At 51.7% G+C, this 16,978-nt stretch overlaps 1 protein-coding gene across 4 annotated transcripts in view; it reads right to left on the bottom strand.

The window, feature by feature from the left end:
• MYLK (myosin light chain kinase) overlaps positions 1–16,978 on the bottom strand; it is a 192,266-nt gene that overhangs the window by 35,387 nt on the left and 139,901 nt on the right. For all 4 annotated transcript variants that reach the window (XM_037051461.1, XM_037051460.1, XM_037051462.1 and 1 more), the window contains 6 exons: positions 15,697–15,747; positions 14,863–14,990; positions 12,823–12,976; positions 6,878–7,180; positions 244–276; positions 55–148 (listed from right to left, as the gene is read on the bottom strand). In XM_037051461.1, coding sequence (XP_036907356.1) covers positions 55–148; positions 244–276; positions 6,878–7,180; positions 12,823–12,976; positions 14,863–14,990; positions 15,697–15,747 — 763 coding nt within the window. The remainder of the gene's footprint in view (positions 1–54; positions 149–243; positions 277–6,877; positions 7,181–12,822; positions 12,977–14,862; positions 14,991–15,696; positions 15,748–16,978) is intronic.

The following is a 16,978-nucleotide window of genomic DNA, read 5'->3' as shown; positions in this document are numbered from 1 at the left end:
GGACCGGTGCCCCCTCTCGCTGGGGGCCCAAAGGGTGCTTCCCACCCCACTTACGATCCTAGTCTCTCTTCGATGTCGTAGACGTCAGACACCTTTCGGTCGGTACTGATTGTCACCGTCCGGTATTCGACTTCGGGCTCCTTCTCATCTGCGGGGTGGGGTTGGGATGGTGTGAGCCTTCAGACCCCCTGACTCACTCCCTCCACCCCGAGTGCCCCCTGGGGACGGGTGGCCATCACTCACCGTCATCTGACACCTCCACTTCGTCCTTCGGCTCTGGGGAGAGACGGGAAGGGCAGAGGGGACATGGGTGATGAGTACTGAAGGCCCATCGACAGCCAGCCTGCTGGGGGCCTGTCAGGCCTCAGACTCCCCAGGTGTGAGACCACCGAGCGCAGAGCTCTGGGCGCCCCTGTGGTCAGGAAGGCCGCGCTGCAACAGGGCCACAGGCGCGCGGGCGGGTGCTGGTCCCCTCACCCCACAACCCCGTCTGCCGGCTCCCATTCTATCCCTTCTGCTCTGCCTCCTAGTCCCCTAGACACACCCTTCTTCACATCTCTGCCGGCCCTCTGACTCTCAGTACTACACACGATAGTGACAGCCCCTGTCTGCTCTGGCTCGAAAGTCAGCCACGTACGATTGCTACTCAGGTCAAATCCATGGATCCATTTACCAAACGTTTCTACGGAATTCCAGCCATGTGCCAGGTGTCTGGTCATTTGAGGTGGGTATACAAAACGAACACGCAGAGGTGTGATACTTCCTTTCTTGGAACTCCTATCTCAGCTGGAGAGGCAAAACCACATTTACGTGACCCATCCAGGCCATGTGTCACCGAGGCAAGCACAAGGCGTCACAGTGCACAGCGGGAGAAGGTGGCACAGCAGGGGCAGCTGTGAAGTCAGAGTGGTGGTTTTGAGAAGAAGCGTCCTTGAGTTCTGACTTAAAGGAAATGACAGAACGCCGTGAGGAGGTGGGTGAGGCTGCCCGGTGAGGCCGAGGGAATGTGCGGAGGCAAGCCCGGCGGCACACGCCGGAGCGCCAGGCTTCCCTCCGCCCCAGCGTGGGTTCGTGCCTACAGCGCCACTCTGGCTCCTTGACCTCGGCTAAGTGTCTTTCCCTTTCTGGGCCTCCCTCTGTCTCCTCATCTGTAAAAGGGAGGAGTTACACTTTCGGGTGATTTCTGGGGTCCCCGGCTAGCTTGAGACGCCATGCTTTGTGACGTGCTCTGTGATGTGCTCTGTGTCCCTCGGCCGTGATGTGGGCTCGGTGCTGGCTGACAGGTGGAACCAGGGAGGCTCCTGGGGAGACAGACAAAGACTTGAGAGGAGTTAGAGAGGGAGGTACGAGGAGTTAAAAGGTGCAGATGTGTGTGTGCACACGCGTGTGACTAAGACTTGGGGAAAGGGTGTGGTTTGCTGACACTCCCTGCGGAGCAAGAAGAGGAAAAGAAGCACACAGCACGTGGACGATGTCCCAGGAGGAAGACGGGGCAGGCGGGGCGGAGGGCTTGGCTGGATGCTGCCCAGGCAGGAGGCCGCGTGTGTGAAGGTGCTGAGCTCCACGGGCCGTGTGAGCGGCACGTTCGTGCCAGGGATGCGGGCAGGGGAGAAGGCGCGGCTCAGCGACAGACAGTGGGCCTCTCTGTTAGGCTGAGGACAGGTTACTGAAACCTAAACAAACAACGTGGGAAAAAAAGTAACATGTTTCCTTATATAAAATAAGTGCCCCTCACTATGAAACAGAAATTCGCAAAGTTTATAAACATGTGACGAGGGGCAAGGGAGACTGTGATCTGTTCAGAGTTCTTAAAATGCTGTTGGTGAAGTAGTTTAAGAAAACTAAACTTGAGCAGGATTAGGAGGAATATTTTGACCAGAAAGGAAAATGCCATGAAAAACTTTAAAAGGAAAAGATAGACAAGACTCTCAGATGAGTGGAGGGGTTTCACAGACACTGTCAGGATGTGAGCCTGGCTGATACGTCTCCTAGGTCACCCACTCGAGAGTCGAGGGTCACATGGTCAAACTTAGATGTGACCAGGACGCACCCAGGCACAAAACACCTGGAAGGCGGTAATGGCGTCACATGTTCAGGGACAGTGTCATCATTCAGCTTCTCAGGGGCGATGAGCCCTATGGTGTCTGGTTAAAACCCAAGCAGGAGAGCCCACTTCTTCAACCTGTGGCCGCAGACAGCAGGACGCTGTCTCAGGGGACACGTGCCCTGGCCACAAACAGGAGTGGCTTCTCTGCCACTGGCAGAGCCTGGGGTCTTCTGATTCTGGGACTTAGGCAGTTGGCACTTAAAAGTCAAGGTGGAGCCGGAGGAGGAATGGAGGGCCATTGGAAGGAAGAGCTACCATGTGAGGATGCGCAGGAGAGATGAGGCCTCTCTGCCCGGGAAAGAAGTCTAGAGCAGACACAAGTTTAAAAAATCACAATTGCCAAGAATGAGAATGGCTGACAGACTTTCATCAATCAGTGAATACTATAACTTAAGAGAAGAAGTAGTGTTCTACCTCACATAAGAGGAAGGCTGTAGCCATATGGAACTGACACCCCAAAAGGTACTGTAAGAGCAATAAGTAGGTTCAACATGGTAATTTCAAATAGGACTTTAAAGGGAGCCAGAGATTCAAATCAATTCAGCAATCATTCACGAGCACCCGTGGGTGCCAGTCACTGGACTGGGCCTTAGACACACCAAAATAACAGTGATGTTTTGCTGTTGGAGCAGCAGGATGAGAGAGGAAAGAGAAAACAGGATTTGGGGGGCCTGGCATCTTTCAGAGGGCCTGTCTGCACCTTCCTAGTGGAGGAGCCTTGAGGGGCTTTCCGATGGCCTGTCACCTGGGGGCTCTCCCCGTCAGCCCTGAGCAGGGCGTACAGCTGTGGAACTGGTGTCACCCAACCAGCCTGACACCAGCTGGAAGCCCAACCGCCAGCCTTCCTGCCCTCGTCACGAACACCACGCCTGCCTCTCACCCCCCGGCCTCTCTCCCTCGCACCCGAGGTGTGGAATGCTTGCCTGATGCTTCAGGTGTGGGGACCTAGATCGCTCTCAGGGAATTCTTGCCCTCCTTTCTGGCTCACTGCCACTGCGCTCTTCGCTCTGTGTCACCTCAGACCAAGGCTGAGGCGGTCCCCTTCCTCCCTTTCCTTCTCCTCCCGCCGCCATCCCACTTGGGGGAATGGCCACAGGCGGGAGCAGGAGAGGAGCTGGGGCCAGGCAACAGTTCAATTAGCCAAGCTCTGCAAGCATGAGGGGTTGTAGTAACGAGGGGCGACCACTCTGTTTCCATCTCTCCACCAAGGAAGGAGCAGAATTGCAATAGGCAGGACTTCAATAAACAGTTAAAATAATCTTCTATTCATAAATAGCAATGAAACCCAAGAGCTAAGTGGAAAGGCTATTTGGACGACCTCAGCTATTTCTGCAGACAGATGAGCCTGACCGCCCTTGGGAAGGTGTTTGAGAGAGGACAGATGAGAGCACAGGATGCTCTCAAGGCACTTGTCTCAACAGCCCTGGACAGAGAGCAGCCACTTGGAGGTCGAGGGCTGCTTTCCACCCACCAGTCACTAGAGGGCACCCCATCACCAGAGAGGGCCTCTGCGCACACAGCTGTAGCCCAGGAGGGGTGAGCGGCACAGGGTGAGCTGCTGCTCTCCGGCCCTCGGGTTTTCAACCTCTGCACCTTTAACTGTCCTCGGGGTTGCAAGGACGTCCGACCCCACAAGAAGCCTTCATCACAGTTGTTTGCTCACAGCTACTACACAACAGAACAAATTAGGGTCAGGCACAAGGGCAGAGTGGATTTAAGAGCTGGAGCCCAGTAGCGTGGGAGTGTAGACCTAGACCTGGATGGGATGGTGGGGGGCGGGAGCGGGGAGGCAGCCGTGCTAAGGCAGGGCTTCTGTTTACTCAGTTTGGGGAAGACAGGTGGGGAGGCGTTAAGTTAGGGATCCTAGTCAGACAAATAGCTCTGGCTTATGGGGCCCCTGAGACTCCTCCTCCATCATTTCCCAGGGTCCTCCAGCAGCACCTGGAGCAAGGAAGGGGGAAAGACACACTGGGTGAGTGAGGGCACAGTGAGGCCTGGGTGCCAGCAGGGGTGCGGCCGAGAGGTCAGGACGAGCAGAGGCTGATGCTGTGAAGGCAGAGGCAGGAGTGGTGGCTGTGGGGAAGGTGACGGCAACGTGCGCTGGGCTCAGTGCAGGGAGGGTTAACTGGTTCTGGCTTTATGATGACCACTATCCTCACCAGGTTCCACAGAATGACCCATCATGACCACCTGTCCCATCCCTCCCTGTCACACGCACATGCGTGTGCCCACCCTACTTCTGTGAGAGCCCTTTCCCTTCTAAACTAGCAAGAGATGACCTACCCAGGTTATAACTGACCGCCGTCTGAGTGGTCACGCAGGGATCTGCTTGGAACCCTCCCCTTCTACCTCACCCTCCCACCTGCCCTCTATCCTCCGACCCTCAGGTCTAATGCTGGCCAACTGTTCTGGCCTCCACCTCCTGCCCCCTGACAATCCAGCGGGGCCTGAGGGCGGGAGCAGCTTCCAGTCTGGAAGCCCTGGGTGGCCTGGACCATTCCTCTGGGTTGCAGGCAATTTCAACATTTCCTTTCATCTGCTCCCAGCCTGGTGGGGCCCCAGGAGGGGTCTGGGGACCACAGAGAGGGGTTAGCTGGCCGCAGGGCAGGAGAGGCCACCTGCCCAGGGCCAAAAGCTCCCAGCCACCCTTCCAGCCCTGGAAGCTGCAGCCCTGGCCTCCTCCCTGCATCTCGGGTGGCCTCTGATCCTCTGTGTGGGCTTCCTCAGGGATTCTACAGTTTCTCCCAGTTACAGCTTCTCCTTCCAGCGAGTGAACATCTTCTCATCGCAACGTTATCCTTTTCTCATCACCTTTCCGAGAGGTAGGGAGTTCTCTTCTTGAAGAAACATGCTACAAACATGCAGACTGCAAGCTGGTTGCCTCTCCTGGGACCCCTACCTTCACCTGCCTGCTCCCCACGCCCCTGGGCTCCCTGCTGTCTGGCCTTCAAGCCACTGGGAAGGCAGCCCGACCTCCTCCATCAGTTTAATAAAAGAAGCACAGGCCCTGGGTCAGTCCGCTCTGAGTCCAAGCTTTGGCTCGCTGTTTACCAGCTCTAAGATCTGGGGTGAGTAGCTTCACCCGTCTAACCCCCTTTTCCTTACCTGTGAAATGGAGGTGATGCCAGCATCTGCTTCACTGAGTTGGGTGCATGAAACCATTCATGTGAAATGCTCACCATATTGTTAGCATACAGCAAGTGCGTCATATATGTCAGTCTCCATGAATCATAACGATAAACTTCTAAATGGTCTTGAATTTGTGTTCGGTGACCCAAGCCAGGGACTGGGAGTCATCCTAAAGTCTTTTAATTTTTTTTTCCCTCAACTCTCTACCCCAAAGTCACCAAGGAAGGTGAATGCTACATCCTGGGGCTTTCGTTCATACCCTCACCATCTCTCTCCTGGACGACACCACTGAGTACCAACTGGTATCTCACTGACTCCGACACCCCCTCCTCCAGCCCAACTTTTATACGAACACGAATCCATGGTATGGGGGGGTACATGATGAAAGTTCAGAAAGGAATAGGGCAGAGGGGGTGTTGAGGGTCTGCGTTCCAACCAGCTCCCAGGACCCGAAAATGGCCAGTCCAGGGCACATGCTGTAGCCAAGCATGCCTCTTCCTCTAATTCTCTTTCTTTTATATATATATATATATATATATTTAATACTTTATTTATTTATCTTTTTTTTAGAGGGGAAGGGAAGGAGAGAGGAAAGAAACATCAATGTATGGTTGCTTCTCGTGCATCCCCTGCAGGGAACTGGCCCCTGCCGGAAACTGGCCTGCAACCTAGTAATTCTCTTTCTAAAAAACCGGACTCATAATGGCGATCACTCGGTAGTACATACAGATGCCAAATTGTAATGCCGTACACAGTAAAAGAATTTTTAAAAATCTAATCCCCCCTCAAAAGGTGACATTTTAAAAGTCTTAGGAACATACAACTCTATCTATTGCTAGAATCTGTATGCTACGTGAAATAAATATTAGGTTGCATCAAAAAAAACACAACAACACAGAGCTAATCTCATCTATCTCTGGACTGAAGATCTTTGACGGACTTTACCATCTGACCTACATCAGTGTTGCTTCCACCCCACACTCAGCCCTGGCCACATCGGAGCTTCCCACAGGGCCGTGCGTTCCCATCCCTTCACACCTTCCCTCATGATGTTTCCTCCGTGGGAAATGCCTCTTCTTCTCTTCCCTGTCTCTTAGAAGCCCATCCCTTTTTCTAAGACTCGGTGTGAATGTGACCTCATCTAGGAAGCTTTCCTCAGCCTCCATGGCAAAATTATTCATGCCTTCTGCTGTGTCCCCATTGCCATCTGTCTGCACGGCTGGAATGGGATGTGGCCCTTCTCACTGTGGTTAGCTGTGTGCACTGCTGTCCCCGAGTTCGATTTTAAGCTCCTTGTTTCATCTTTGTGTCCCAAGAACTGGACACTGAGCAGACACTCAAAGCCGAGTGCGAGAGGAGAGAGCTCTGGCCTTCCAGACTATGCTGCCGATGAACACACCATCACCCCCTGGTGGCAGTGGGCCAGAATCACTGGTTCGGTGGGTTTTGAAAGGCCATAGTACTTCTCTTGAAAGTATGGATCAGGACCACAACCTTGGAAATCAAGGTACCAAAAGAGTCTGCCTGCCATCATCAGTGTCTTCCCAGTTCCTTGGGGCCCCTCTCAGTCCAGGTTTCCACCTACACAGGCCAGTATACGCACACTTATTTCAAACCAGCGAGGAAGGGAAGGCAGCTTACCCTCGGGTTTCTCTCCCACGACTGTGAGCTCAGACTCCTGGCTTGGCTCGCTGGTTCCGTACACGTTGATTGCACGCACGCGGAACTTATAGTCTCGGTCAGGCAGCAGGTCCTGGACGTTAAATGAGGTGCTGCGGCACGTGGCGAGTTCCTTCCAAGTCTTGTCCACGGAGTCCCAGATCTCCACGCTGTAGGACTGCACGGCACTGCCCCCATCGTACGAGGAGCCGTACCAAGACAGGGTCAACGAGGAGCTCCGGATGTCAGAGGCACAAGGCGTGCCGGCCGGGGGGTCTGGCTTGTCTGGGGAGAGAGAAACACGACATCATCCAACTCTTCGGAACTGTGGGAAAGGGAGTTTCTGAATCAGGTCTCCTGTGGGGGAGAGGCTCAGAGAATTCAGGCGGACATCCCTGGTCCTGGCTTCGGTTCCCCCACCCACACAGTCACGTGCAGGCACAAACCCACCTATAAGAAAGCCCTGCAAACACCTATTTTCTCGGAGAAAACTCTTTTTTTTTTTTTTTGGCTAGTTTTCCAGTCTACAAGTCACAAGTCATGATTTCCTGTACTTTGTCCCAGTCATAAACATATTTCTCAGTGTAAACAGATCTAGGAAGCTGCCCAGAAGGCATGGACTGCTTCCCATCCAAACTGTTTTGAGAGAGAGTTCTGTGTGTGTGTGTGTGTGTGTGTGTGTGTGTGTACGCACGTGTGTGTCCTTCAGGCCCCGGGCCAGTGACCCGTGACATAACTAGGGGTCAGACTCCACCTTCTCTGAGGCGGGGGACTAGGGCCTCGCTGACAGGCCATGCAGTGCAGTGGATTCTGGAGCCAGACGGGTCTGGGTTTGAACACAGCTCTGACCCCCTTCACTACGTGTTGCTGTGCCTCAGTTTCCCCATCTGTAAAGTGTGGATAATAATAGCACTTGGATCACAAGGCGGTTATGAGATGTTCTTAGAAAAGTGACGGGGTTGAAGAGCCATTACTGTCACCATTTATTGGAGGAGTTTATTTCTGACTTCATAACACACTGAAAGTTACTCCGACCCCACCTTTTTATCCTTGTAGGACTGGTGTAAGGGTGGGGTAAGCAGTTTCAAAAGCAAACCAAGGCACCCCTGACGGAGGGCCAGACAACGAGCTGAGGACACAGGAAGTGGTGGCTTTGGCTGGTTGCCTTCCCATTTGGACCAGTAATGCTGAGAACTAGTCATGTTGGCCAACTTCAAGGCAAATCATGGCAGCCAATACCTCAATGAGGTTCTTGAGCTTTGCTGATTTTGTCAGTTGCTGATTTGAACAAAATTTTCCTACGTGTCAGATTTAGCTTCTGCAGGTGGTTGGTCTGGCTACAGACGTCAGTACGTGGTAGCCCTGCAGCCCCCTCCTAAGGCCCTCTGAGGGGCAGAGCTCCCCCATCTAACAAGTAAAACCCCCCTTTTATGTTGTGTGAATTTATAAGCTACGTGAACTCTGGTGAATCCCTTAACTTCCAAGACTGGTTTGTCTTTTTCTTAGGAAACATGGTGCTAATATGTACGTTCCTTTGAGAGGTTTTACAAGCATCGTGTAAACAAACCTAGGTAAAGTCCTTGATTTCTATTCTCCTAGTCCTCAGCGAGTCAGGAAAACCAGAGTTTCTACAAACGACCCTGCATATATCATGGGGAGGAAACATTTTGCATGTGTGTGTAAACATGTACGTACACACATTCACATGCATAGCTGTTCTCTGCCCACCCCCATGCCCTGCTGCTTGTACGCCGCAGCCAAGAACGCGCTGCCTGGACACTGTCCGCCCCCTGCCACCCAAGCCAGGACCTCGACCGGCGGTGATCCTGGGATTGGGACACAGCCACTGTCTGCAGTCACTCTGGAGGCCTCCCATGATGGAACCACTTTCACTAGCTGCTAAATATGTTCTCTTAGAAAAACTGTTTGTTCTGAAAGATATATTGGTCTTTTTAGAAATATTTCTGGTGTTGGCTAAGATGTTTATTACTCTAAACTCTCTTAGAGGCAAGTGGATCAAGTCCTCTCAAGACCTAGCTACAAAAGTAAAATGCCTAAAGAGGGATGGAAGACAGACACACTGCTCCCCACAAAGAAACCCTGCAAAGTGTCTGACTGAGCACATTTAGAGTCACGCAGGTTTCAGGGATGCAGCGGCCTCCACTGACGGATCTCCTCCCCTCTGCTTCGGTCAAGGAGAGAAAACTTTGAGAAGTGTATACTGCAGAAGAGGTACCACGTGTCCTCTCCCCTGTTCAGATGTCTCTGGGCTGGAAGAGGGACAACTGATATATGGCACATGAGGTCTGTCCAGGAAAAGTCCAGACATTGTTAATAGAACGAGTTTCTGTGACACCAGTGTAACCTGGCAGCCAAGGAGAGTGGACTGGAATGTGCATGGCTGACAACTTCACTGTACTAGTCTGTTGGGACGGCAGATGCCATTGAGTGAGCATATGTACTGTGTGGCTGTTGCATTCGAAAACACTGAGAGAGGAGAGTAACAAATCTGCATCAAATTTTGCATTAAACTCCAAAATTCCTCAGTGCAAACTATTCACATGATTCAGAAGCCACAGCGACAAGCAGCGGATGATGGGCAGCCTCATCATGACAATGGGCCCACTCATGCGTCACGTCTCATGCAGAGTGTTTTTGCAAAATACAAAATCACCCAGGTGACTCAAGCCCCCTACAGCCCAGATTTGGCACCCTGGCTTTTCCAAAAGCTAAAATCACCCCTTAAAAGGAAGAGATTTCAGACCATTGATGAGATTCAGGAAAATACAATGGGCCAGCTGATGGTGGTTGGGAGAACCGTGTGAAGTCCCAAGGTGCCTACTTTGAAGGGGACTGAGGCATCACTGTCCTAAGTTCAGTGTTTCTTGCATTTTGTATCTTCTTCAATAAATGTCCCTATTTTTCAGATTATATGGTTGGATATATGGTTGGATACCTTTTGGACAGACCTCTAGTATGTCACCCCTTGTGGTACAAGAGAAGATGCAAAATTTGGAGAGAGTGGCAGTAATTCCAAGTGAAACTTCAGTGCTTTCAAGGAATTTGAAATAAGGAGTTCAGAAAAGACCCACATCTGAAGTGGCCTGAGATTGGAAGCCCCAACCCCCTCAAGACCTTGGGCTGTGTCTGATGCTTCCTGTTTTTTACAGCCCGCAGAGCCCGTGCAGAGGCAGACCATTCAGGGATGAAATCGTCAGAACGGAGCACCCGTGCACCTGCCCTCCAACCTAGCGGCACAGCCACACAGGGTCTGGGAGCGCGACCTGGGGATGGCCTGGTAAAGAGAAGGCAGGCTCAGTGTCTAGTGCCCAGAGCTCCAGGGTTCCTGGGAATTTTCCCATGGCTCCCTGGAGACCTGACTAATAGAATGGGAAACGCTGAGTCCAAGGGTCAGGTCTCTGATGGCACCCAGCTCCAGGATTTTCTGTTCAGCAAATGTTTGCACTCCTGAGAAAATGGAGGATCTCAAGTCTAATGGCTTTCCCTTGAGTGACCATCCTAGCGGGCTCTACCTGCTTGTGTGTTCGACGATGCTCTGTGGCTGTGCCTGCCCCACCTCGGTCTCCCTGCACTGGCACCTCAGCGGTTGTTCACGTCTTTCATAGAAAGGCAGGGGCTGCAAGAGCTCCGGGGTCATCTCCCTGGATATCCTGGCCTGTGGCCCCTGGGAGGCCAAGGCAGTTTTTTTACCAAGGACACCCAGCCAGCTCGTGGCAGAGCCCAAGGAGATTACAAAAAGTCTTCAGACCCTCGATCCAGGGGCCAGTTGTTTTCTAGGCTCTCGGGTAGAATCAGATCAAGTCACAACTTGCTCAACTCCAAGCCAAGCACTATGAAGGAAAATCTCCCACCCTTAAAAACCGTACGAGTTCCAGGCTCAGATAGCATTTGGGGATTACTGGGTATTTAGGGTTCTTTCTACTTTGTTTTTCTCCTTTAAAGACATGCAGAGTGACCTGTTTCTCTCTTGCTGGACAAGCTACAGGAAGGAATTCATGTGGGTCGGGCCAGCCTCGCCTGCCCACCCCCCGCCCCTCCGAGGTTGCTGCTACAGTGCGGGCGGAGGAGAGGCCCTCCGAGCCCTGCAAATCCCCACACTGCCTGTTAACATACAATGACCAGAAGCCTTTGAAAGAGCTAAATGTCACTCCTTTAAACTGACTGAGGGAAAGGCTAACTTTTATGATCATTTATGAATTGGGAGTCATAGACTATCTGAAAAGGAAGTGGTTCTTTTAAGAACACGCGTGAAGTTTACTGCTGACAAACAGAAGTCATGTTAAACCAGCCTTATTTAGCTTGTCTATAAACAGGGGCTTCCAAAGCGCCTGAAAACCATGCAGGGTAAGCCGAATAATTCCTGTCTCATCCCATACATTTTACATCTAGTTAATCAGCCCTGATCAGATAATACAGAGACGTCATCAGAGATGCACAGGTAAATCTAGGCTAAATCCAGGTTTACGTTGGACTAATTCTAAATCCACGAGCTCTGAATGGACGTGGCTTTGCTCTTTGCATCAGTGCAAGTCCTCATTTTATTGAGCAATTCTATTCTTAGCTCTGCGAGGGGGAGGCAGACAGAAAGCTGCTCCCCTCCGTTCCTCTCCCCTCCCAGGACGGCATCTAACGGGCTGCTCCTGCCAGCTGGCGGGCAGCCACACCAATGGCCTTGTCAGTACTGGCTGAGGAGAATCAGAAACTAAACCATAAAAGGCCAGAACTGCGGTTTAAGCAATGGTGATGGGGGAGGAGAGTGTGTGGCACTGAGTGGACCTTGCTGAGTGGGGGTAGGGGACACGGTCACAGAAAAGTAGTTCAGAGGCGTGGACCCCAAAGTTCCCCTAGCAGGGGCAGATGAGTGAGGACACCAGGAAAAACTGGAGACCAGCGCTTGCTAATGGGTGAGGACGTGGGGCCAAATCAATGCCGCAGGTACAAGTCTCAGCGTAAAGACAGACTGATGGGATCACATGCACCAAACTCCCAACCTCCGCACCCCTCCCCCTGCCCCCGCCACCTCACCCAGTGTTCCTGACTTCACAGGAAAAACTATTGAAATAAGCTTCCAAAGTCACGAAAGACAAAAAGAGTGAGAAAAGCCCCCCATCCCCCCAATCTGTTATAGATGAGAAATCTATTCTCTGACCCCTGGTACACTGGCTTTATAGATTTAAGAGTGCTGACCTAAGGGAACAAAAGAAAGATCACATCAGTAAACACCGGGTCAATGGGGGGAAGGGGTGAAGTCAGCCTGGGGACGGGTACAGAGACACCCATAGGTGTGGGGCCCTGAAGCTGAGCAAGCCCCTGCCTGACACCTCCCAGTTCTCAGAGAAGCTAGAGGCCAAGGCCTTCAGGGTGACAAGCTATCCCAGAGAGTGGGCACGGGCACTGACCAGCACTGATGCCTTGGCCAAGCCTGAATCTTGTCAGAACCCTGACTGAGTCTGTGGGTTGATGCAATGCCCCCAAAATCAGGTGTAGAAGCAGTGAAGTCAGAAGGCAGAACTGATTCAAGGTGAAAATTTCCATGGGACTGAGCTGGTGGGGGAGAGTGGTGGCCCAGAGAGGAGAAAGGAGTTATGGGTGCCAGTAGGAGAAGACCTGGAGGAGCTCAGGGTCTCCAAAGGGTAGAAAGAAAGAGAAGCCGGGAAGGGATTCACAGGAGGAGGAAACCACGGTGAGGGTGCGTGTAGGGTCTGGAGCTCTCAATGCATGTGAGACACAGCAACAGTGTGAGATCGGGCAGAAGAAACGAAGTGAGAGTATGGAGGCTGTGAGCAGAGATACGGGTCAGAGGGACTAGGTTCCCTGGGAGATGAGGCCTGAAGTCCAGCGTCCTGCCTGGGTGGTCTCTACCGTTCCTATCTCCCCACTTCCAGGCCAACCCATTCCAGACTCACCGACCACCGTCAGGTTGACCTGGGCCTGCCTGCTGCCCAGCTTGTTCTCCACCAGCAGAGTGTAGCAGCCGCAGTGCTCCTGGCGCGCGGCCAGGATGGTGAGCTTGCTGCCGCCCTCGCTGTTCTCCACCTTGATGTGCTCGCTTTCCTGGATCTACGGGCAGAGAGTGGGCAGCTGCTGGAGATGCGGGCCAGGAGAGGAAGGGGGAGTTGAGTCCCAGCCCCACTCCCAAAGGGATGCAGCTGCAGGAGCTGTGTGGGGTTGGACTCTGGGCTTCCTCCTGAGACCCCCTCCTCTGCTGCATCCAGAGCCAGGCCTTTCTGGGGGCCCAGATCTGAGGTAGGCTTGGGGTGCTGAGCAGGGCTGGGGAGAAGGAACTCTGCAGTTGCTGCTCTAGACCAGAGTTCAGGAGCATCCTGGTCTCCCTCCACCAGGCTGGGATGGGATGGTGGGAGAACACATCTGAGCGAGGTTCACTTATAAAGCCCAGCCCCGTGGGTTCTGACCTCTGCTATACTGTTGAAATCAGTCACGAGCCACATGTGGCTATTTAAATTTTAATTAAGTGGAAACAACCCAAATGTGCATGAGCTAATGAGTGGATAAACAAATACGGTCTATTCAAACAATGGACTGTTACTTGGCCATAAAAAAGAATGAAGTACTGATCCATGTTTCAACATGAATGAGCCTCGGAAACATTATGCCAAGTGCAAAAAAGCCAGACCCAAAAGAAAACATATTATGGGATTTCATTTAAGTGGAATGCCCACAATAGGCAATTCATAGAGACAGAAAGTAGGTTAATGGTTGCCAGGGTTTGGGGGAAGGGAAGGAATGACTGCTCATGGGCCTGGGGGTTTTGGGGGGGCTGATGATAATATTCTGGAATTAGATCATTGTTGCGGTCGCACAACCTTGTGAGTACACTAAAAACCACTTTAAAAGGGTGGGTTTGAAAGAGTAAACTTTATGGTGTGTTAATTATATCTCAACAAAGCTATTATAATAACTTTTAATTACTTAAAATTTAAAATTCAGTTCCTCAGTTACGCCAATCACAGTTCAGGTGCTTAACAGCCACATGGGCTTAGTGGCTACATGTTGGAAAACAGATACAGAGCATTTCCATCACCACGGAAAGAGACAGAGCTGAGACTGCCTAAACGCCTCTGAAAAGGGATGAGATTCCACCTTATTTCAGACGACATCAGCCCAGACACTGCCTGAGGCTAACTCGCTTTGGATGCTAACGGCCACTGTCTCTTCTTCATCTTCTGAGACCAAACCTCCTTTCCTTCCGGATACTAGCCTCCCATTTCCGGGCCTTAGGACAACTTGGGTGTTTGGAAATACAGCCCCAGAGGACTCAGAAGAAATCTTCACCCCTTCTGTAGAGTTTCCAATCCAGTGCCAGCCCACTGTCCCAGGGCCCCTACTGATCAGGCCTGTGACTCGCCACAATATGGGATCTCCGAGTGCCGTTACAAGCTGGTTGTTCAGAATTTCAAATGTGTTCCCATAGGACCACGATTATAAATGGTAGCTGGATTTCTGCCCAGCTAGACAAAATGCTACTTAACGTACAGTTTATCTATCCAAGCGCTCAGATTCACTTTTATCCCTTTAGCACGTGGTAGGTTTAAGCTGTTCCCACAGACCAGGCTCACTGGGCTAGCATGGAATCACAGGGGGCTTACAGGGCCTCCTAGGTCTGTGGTTCCATGTTCCTGAGTCTGAGGAGAATTCTAGAGCAAGATATCAAAATCCGGTGGGAACCAAGGCTGGTTTCTAGTTCCCCCTTCATACTTTTCTTGATTATACAAATAGTCTGTAAAGCAGGTATTACTTAGTAGATTCAGGGGGAAAGGTGATGCTAAGAACTCGGGTTTGGCGGGTGGGTGATGAGAGGGTGGGGGCTCTCCTGTCCCACGGCCCCTGCGATGAAGGGCCATGCTGTCCCCAGTTGGGCATTTCTCGCCCCCTCCAGCCTAGATGCTGTGTGGGTTGTTCTCAGGCCGCCCGCCTCTTCTACTGACCTGCTTTCGGAACTTCATCCAGGTGCAGGTGATAGGCTGGGTGCCTGTCACTTTCCCAAGCAGCTCCACGGACTCTCCAGCACGCACCTTCTGGTCCTCGGGAAACTGAACGATCTGAGGGGGCATGGCTGGAGAGGACAAGTGGGAAAGTAAGACATTCGGACCTCATTTGACACTGCTGACCACATTGGTCTGCTGTTGCTCTCGCGCCTTCCAGAACCTTCCAAAACTGCAGTAGGTGATCACTGCTTCAGAACATCTGAGCGGATGGACCTACTCGGATCGTTCACCTGTTTATTCCGATCTCCTCATAGCGGCCCGCATAATTCACGTGGCGTAGTTCTCCATGTGCTGGGCGCTCTACAGTTTGTGTCTCACCCTAATTTTTTGAGTCTACATCCTAACTCCATTATTCATCAAACAGCACCTTGCCTTTTGACCTCCAGGTCCCCCTGGCTGAGGGGCTCCACATGGCTCGCGTCCCAAATGCCTTTCAGTGGAAAACAGACAAGGCTCCATACGACAGGGACGCACGGAGCAGAGCATGGAAATAGCACAAAGTGGATCGCCTCCTTAGGGCCAGAGGGTCAGGCAAAATGTGCAGAAGGGAAGGGAGACGCACTGGTAGTGTGTGACACTGTGCTCATAGGGGAAGCAGGAGAAAAGGCAGGTAGTGGAAGAGACTGGAGACTGTGGCGGCCGACACTCCAGGGGGAAGTTCAGCCTGAATAATGCAGAGCGTGAATCAGGGAAGGGGGGCGTCTAGCAGGACAAAGGACAAACCCCTCATGGCAGATGGCTCCCTTGTCCCCACATATTGCTATGACCAATTACCTGCTTTCAGAGGTGTCTTGGGGGTAGGTTTCTTTTTCACAGTTGCATCACCTGAAACAAAGAGTTTGCAAGTTACTCTGTCAGCTCTGTTTTCTCAGAAGACCCCTGAGCCCTGGGAGGTCACAGTCCAGGCTACCGGCCCTGCGTGGGTGTAGAGTGCTTGCTGTGTGCGTCCCTCTGGACATTGTGCGGTCACACAGATGGCCCCCGACCGAATGGACATCAGTCCTTAGCGGGGCCTCTGGAGGGGGTCCCTGAAGCCTCCACTGACCCAAAAATGAAAAAACGCTTAAGGTTCCAATGTCCATTTCAATGAGGACAGCCCCAAACTCACTAACTATGCTCTCACCCCAACTTTCAGGAAACTCAGGAAATTATGTCAGATAAACCAACTAAAATTAGCCTTTGGTGTGGATCCAAGGGTGTCGGACCTCCTTTGGGTCCCAGACTGGACTGCTGGCTTTCACTTTTTAAAGTCTTTGGTGAATGAATGAATTTGTTCATTCATTCTTTGTTCAATGAATGAATGAACTAACCAATGGTCTCCACCATTCCTACTGCCAAACAACTCACATTAAAAAAAAAAAAGATCCAAACAGACCAGAATTTGAAGAGCAAACCTCATCATTTGGCTAAAGAACAATCTGATAAATACACAAAACTATCCTCCGCTATTTCCGTGGCTTGTGTTCATATTCTGTCAGGTCTGTTCTCAAAAGCCATGCCACCTACATACCCACATGAAATGAAGGTCTACGTGCAGACAAACACCTGCCTGTGAATGTTTGCAGTGGCTTGATTCATAATTGCCCCAAACTGAAAGTTATCCAAATAGCTTCAGCTGGAGAACAGGTGAACTGTGGTACCTTTATACAATGAAATTCTACCCGGCAATAAAAAAAACTGCAGATACACCACCTGGATGAATCTAATCAATGACATGTCTCCTCTGCTAAGAGAGGCCACAATCAAAGGCTGCGTACTGTGTAATTCCATTTCCATGGCATTTAGGAAAGGCAAAGCCACGGGGACAGAGAGTAAGTTAGTGCTTGCCAGTGGTGGGTGGGGGAGGGGTTGGCCACCCAGAGGCCATGTTTGGAGGCGAAGGAACCGTCTTTCACTGCGGCAGCGGCTACGCGACTGCCTGTGTTTGTCGAGGTTCACAGCACTGTGCACTAGAAGGCGGGAATTTCATGTATGCAAGTTATACTTTAACATGAAAGCGGGGAGAAGTTTTTTAACCAGTGAGGCCTCCCCGAACTACTCTCTATCAAACACCAAC

This window comes from Sturnira hondurensis, unplaced genomic scaffold (assembly GCF_014824575.4).
Source record: "Sturnira hondurensis isolate 20B ecotype Veracruz unplaced genomic scaffold, ASM1482457v3 Scaffold0007222, whole genome shotgun sequence".
Lineage (NCBI taxonomy): Eukaryota > Metazoa > Chordata > Mammalia > Chiroptera > Phyllostomidae > Sturnira > Sturnira hondurensis.
The sequence above is the reverse complement of the archived record's forward strand: the minus strand, read 5'-3'. Positions and strand labels throughout refer to the sequence as shown.